The sequence below is a fragment of the Cariama cristata genome, unplaced genomic scaffold (assembly GCF_000690535.1).
Source record: "Cariama cristata isolate BGI_N322 unplaced genomic scaffold, ASM69053v1 scaffold39896, whole genome shotgun sequence".
In the NCBI taxonomy this organism is placed as follows: domain Eukaryota; kingdom Metazoa; phylum Chordata; class Aves; order Cariamiformes; family Cariamidae; genus Cariama; species Cariama cristata.
In genome coordinates, this window is record NW_009623363.1 from 3,276 (window position 1) to 8,337 (window position 5,062).

At 54.7% G+C, this 5,062-nt stretch overlaps 1 protein-coding gene across 1 annotated transcript in view; it reads left to right on the top strand.

Annotated features, from left to right (window-relative positions):
* The window catches only part of NCDN (neurochondrin), a 3,466-nt gene extending 3,204 nt beyond the window's left edge, over positions 1-262 (top strand). The window contains exon 7 of the mRNA XM_009702702.1: positions 4-262. Coding sequence (XP_009701004.1) covers positions 4-262 — 259 coding nt within the window. The remainder of the gene's footprint in view (positions 1-3) is intronic.
* Positions 263-5,062: the final 4,800 nt, after the last annotated feature.

Genomic DNA, 5,062 nt, shown 5'->3' on the forward strand with positions numbered 1-5,062 from the left:
TGGGGCGGGCTCCGTCCCCCTTTTCCCCGGGCTGCCACAAGCCGTCCTCCAGACACAGTGGCTGGAAGGCTTGTCGGAGTTCCTGACCCGCGTCACTCCAGCCTCGGTGGATTTTGAACTCATCGCCGCTTTCCAGAGCGTGTTGGTAGAGCTGGCCAGAGCCAGCAAGCCGTGCAGGGACGTGATCCTGTCACACCACGGCAGGGAGTGGGCCAACCTCTATGGTATGGCAGCTTTGGAACAGTGTCTGTCTGAGTGCTGAAGAGCCAGCAGCACCCTGGTGTGGGAAATGAAGCCAGACACCTGCACAAGATCCGTTTGACATTTCTCACGCACCCTTTGGTGCCAGGTGGGGCCAGAGAACATTTAAGTGACCAAACTTTATAAAACTGAAGTGATGCAGCAAAGCTCAGCGGGATTTGCACTGTCCACAACCTGATGTGCAGAACTGTTGCTGCCTCGGAACATTTCAACATGTACCCACTTGACCTTCTGTCTTTAAAAACAGGCTGGTTCATTATTAAAGATGTTTTCTGTTGGTTTGTTTTCAAACTCCTGCAGCGTGGGATTTATTTCTGCCCAGGGCCCTGAGAGGTAGCCGGCTTCTCCTGTTAACATACTCTCCCAGTTTTGTCACAGTAAGCCCTTCAGGATGTCACCTTATTTTATGTCAGAGGCCTGCATATGTTAATAAAGTAATTTGGCACTACACATAGAAGCCTGCAAAAGGCAGGAACAGGAAAAAGTTTAATATTTACCGATAGCAGCAAGAATAACTCGCGTAAATTGACACAGACCTGTCCCCTATTGCTGCGAAGACATATGAAGGCCCTTTTGCCGTGCTGGGGGACGACACCCCCGCTCGTACCCGCCACTGGTACCGTCATCCCAAATTCACACCTAGAAAACCTTCACAGCACTGCTTGCTTGTGCCTGTTTTGCCCTGTGAAGCACCTGCACGAGGCACGGCCGTGGGGATTTGCGTTTGCTCAGTCTCCCTCTCGCTGCAGGGATGGGATGTACGGGGCAGGGGGTCCACCCTTGCAAGGCGAGGGGTTCAACCTGGGCTCTCCAGAGCCTTCGGGTGCAGATTGTGAAAGCAGAAATGAGTGGATTACACCTCGCTGTCTCCCTGCAGACCGACGAGTACTGTTTGCTTGACAGAGGAGAAAGAGGGGAAAGGCCAGGTGTACAAATGTACACACAAGTACCCTGGGGGAGTAAATCCCTTTGCAGCCTGGGCTGCCGGGCTGTGAGCCTGAACACAGAAAAAACCCAGGAAGAGCAGCCGGGACAGGGCGGTATCTCGGAGCTCGGCTAAGGGAGGAGGATGACTCTGGTCCGGGAGGCTTTTCCACCAGGTGTCAGTCGAGGAGCAATTTGGGAGCAGCAGCCTCGCCGGGAAGAGCTCTCCCGCCAGACCAAGGCACTGATCCTGGCTGCCCTCAAAACTCGTGCTGGGGGGCGGCTGTGGAATCATCTGATTGAGAGAAAATCAAGCAAGGAGCTCTCTCAAAAGGAGGGCTGAGTCTGGGTGGATTCCTGGTTTACACCATATTTTTAGCTCACTGCTTTATGAAAGCAAACGCCTTTTACACAACTGGAGAGGAGGAGGCTACTGCTGCTCAGGAGAAGTATCTTTCTGATCTTTCCAGCTCAGCCCTGAAAAGTGAATGCAAGTTGGAACAAAGGTAGGTGCTGCCAGAAGAGAGCGATGCAAGCCAAACAAGCAAATGAACCTCCTGGCCTTGGAAAAGAGCATAACTCTGAGCGTGGGCCGGGAGGATCTCCCCGTCCTGCCAAGAACTCCTCATCCCTGCACCACAGGGAAAGATCAGTGCACTGGCAGAGTCAGAAACGCATCTCAGATTGTCAGCAAAAACATCCAAACCCCCAAATGCTTTACCTTCAACTGCTCCCAGTCCCGTATGCCGTTCTGCCTCTGGTCAAAGGCTGCGGGCTTCCCGTTAACGAAAGGCTATCATTAGTGCTAATGAGAGATATGCACCTGTATCAGCAGGAGGGTGCTCTCCTCCGGCACTGCGCTGGGCTCGCTGTGGTTAGCAGTGCTGGCTTGGCCGCCGTTCATCCCCGTGGGCAGCGGTAGGAGCTTCCACAACACCTGACTGGAGATCCAGGCTGGGCCTGCAGGACACCGTCCAAGACCAGAACGGTCCTAGACCTGCAGGCCTTTGGCTGCTGGGCTTTAATTCCTAGGCAGGCTACCTGGGAGCAAACCAAGAGCCCAGGGAAGTCCTCCGGTTTATCCTTCACCACATCCTAGGGCAGTGGGGTCTGGCCACCGGTGGGTGCCTGGAGAGGAGCACCTGTCTCTCGTTCTCATGCTCTTCAATGGGAAGTGCCATCAGGTGTGGAAGGACCATCCAGGCCTTGCCAGAGCTAGACCCTCCCAGAGACCCTGATGGCTCCGCATATACTTGTTTCTTCGCACAGCGCAGAACACATTTCTCTTGGCTGCTCGTGAGCTGACAGCAGGTCGGGTGAGCCACCGGCCTTGCCCTGGTGTGTTACCAGGCTGAATGCCAGAGGAGGTGTGTTGTGTAGATGCTGGGGCTCCTTGAGCAAGACCGCTGCTCTCTTAGCCCAGGACACCGCTTTCCAAACACGTTCTCAGACAAAGCACCCCTGAAAGGCTGTTTTCCCTCCCCGAGACCCCTGGGCTCTGACAACAGGGAGCACAACACGTTCAGGAGGGGAGAGCACCGGAGCTGGTGGAGGAGCTCCTGCCATGTGGGCGTCTCCGTTGGCTCTGCTTGTGCCGATCTGCAGGTCCCGGCATGCCCGGGGTGGCTCAGCCCAGCGCAAGGGAGATGGTGCCCGAGCAGCCTGGCCAAGGCTTCAAAGGCTGTGGGGTGACTCCTCGGCCACCTCGAGCTTTGCAAGCACAGCCGCAGGTTCTGCCGTCGGCAGCTGGCATCTGTGGGCATCGATCCTCTAGTGCCAGAAAGGTGGATGATGGCATTACCTAACGTCCCTTGGCTGCCACAGCCTTTTCAGATCCCAGCACCGAGTGGGATTGCAGCCAGCAACACCCAGAGCAAACCGTGCTTTATCTCCCAGGGCGTTTTCAACACCGAGGCGAGCTCCCCAGGACCAAGATGATCGTTCACCGTGGCTTGGACAAGATGGATAAGGCCCCAGAGGAGCAGATGCACATTCTGCTCCGCTTTGACAGCTTAAATGTCATAATGCCATTGCAAACCCAACCATGGCATACATTATCTTACAGTGTTTATTCACATCACCCCAAAAGCACTGGCAATAAAATTAAATGTTTCCTGAGGTTGTTATTTGGCTGCCGTGCTGCAGGAACCAAGCACAGCCCCCTCCCACAAACCTCTCGCCGCGAGAGGTAGCAGGGGTGGTGAGGGTGCGAGGCCTGAGCGGCGAGGGGGGCTGCCCCGTTCCCTGCCCACCCCTCGACACCTGTCCTTCTCCCCACAGCCCTGCCCAGCTCTCCAGCTCCGTAGGACAGAGCTCCCTTCCCCACCTGGATTCCCGGAGAGGGGATACGGGAAATGATAGGAGCAGCCCACGTTTCTCAAAGGCGCAGATGAGAGCCAGGCTTCTGGAGGACCAGTTCATCTTTGGCCGGGGCAGAGAGCTGTGCTCAATACTTGTGTTTCCATGCCCCCACCGCCCTACTTGGCCGGTATTTTTGCCGCTCTCCCCCGAAAGCAGAGGTTGCTGCCTCAAGCCCCTCACATGCTCCTGGAAGAGCCAACATACCTATTGATGATCTCCCTGGGAAGGAGCACTGGGACCTTTCTTACAAAACCAGTTTTTCAGATATTTCTGGCTTGGGTGCAAATGCAACAAGTGGTCCCTGGGGCGGAGACCAGACTGAGAGCGAACACTCCCCATAGCTGGGGGCGAGGGGGCAGCTCGCACGTTGAGGACCTCGGCGTGATCATGTCATCCTGTTAGCAAACACGAAGGACGTGTGGCAGAGCAAAACATGGGCACAGCTGGGTGTGCGTGTGCTCCTGAGACCGGGAGGCTAAAGAGCAGGTAGTGGAGAGCTGCGTTTGAGTGCCCTGTGTTCAGGTGACCCCCAGCAACTGCTCTGGCCGTGCTGAACCAGTAACAGAACCAGGGAGCTGCTGGGACAGCGTGTGTGCATCACCCGGTGTGACGGTGCTTGGCCCTGCCTGGCACCTCGAGACAGCAGGTTAAAGCGAATAATTGCTTGTCATCACCACCGGTGACCTAACGGCTGCCTCCTGCCCACCGGCTGCCCCGGCCCCCTGCCCCGGCCCACCGCATTGCCACAGCCCAGTTTGCCCAGCGCGCTCAGTGGGAGCAGGGCAGCTTTACCTTCTGTTTTTCCTTCCCTTTGTCTGTCAGTGTTGCAGGTTTCCTCTGCTCTGTCTCGGTTTTGGGTGGAAACACGGCTTCCCTCCGAGCTGCCGCCGGAGAGCATCCTCTCGCTTGCCCAGCGGTCCCACACTTAGGCTGGCTCGTGGCTCTTCCCACCCGGATTTTGCACAGTTTCGCCTCTTTCAGATAAATAAAGACTCAACATTATACGGACTAGGCGAGCAAGGGACATTAAGAATGAACTGGAACATAACTGCAAAATACAGCATGTCCAATCCAATTTTTGCTAGCAAAGGAAACGGATCTGGTGGAAAATAAATACAGAAGTTTCAGGAGCAGCGTCCTTGAACAGCATTTGAGGGGGATGAAGAGATTTGAGTAGATCAGCCCTTTATACCTCTGCACATCCCTCCTCCTTTCCTTAAATGCCATCTTTAACAGAAATAAATTAGAATAAATGATCAGCCCTTGCCTCCTAAAGACAGGTGGCAGGGTAATATTAAAAGAAATGAATAAAAATTCATTTAATGAGCATTGTTAATTAAACCTGGAAATCAAAGAGGTCTGAGTTGTGGGAATTCAGAGGAAAAATGAAAACGAAGGGAGTTGTAGCTCGGGGCAGGAAGAGTGGAATTAAATTAAGTGCAGCGTGGGGTTGCGTTTGTTCATGTCGCTCACACATCACGGCGCGTTACAGCTGGGGTAAAGGGTTTCTTCTCCG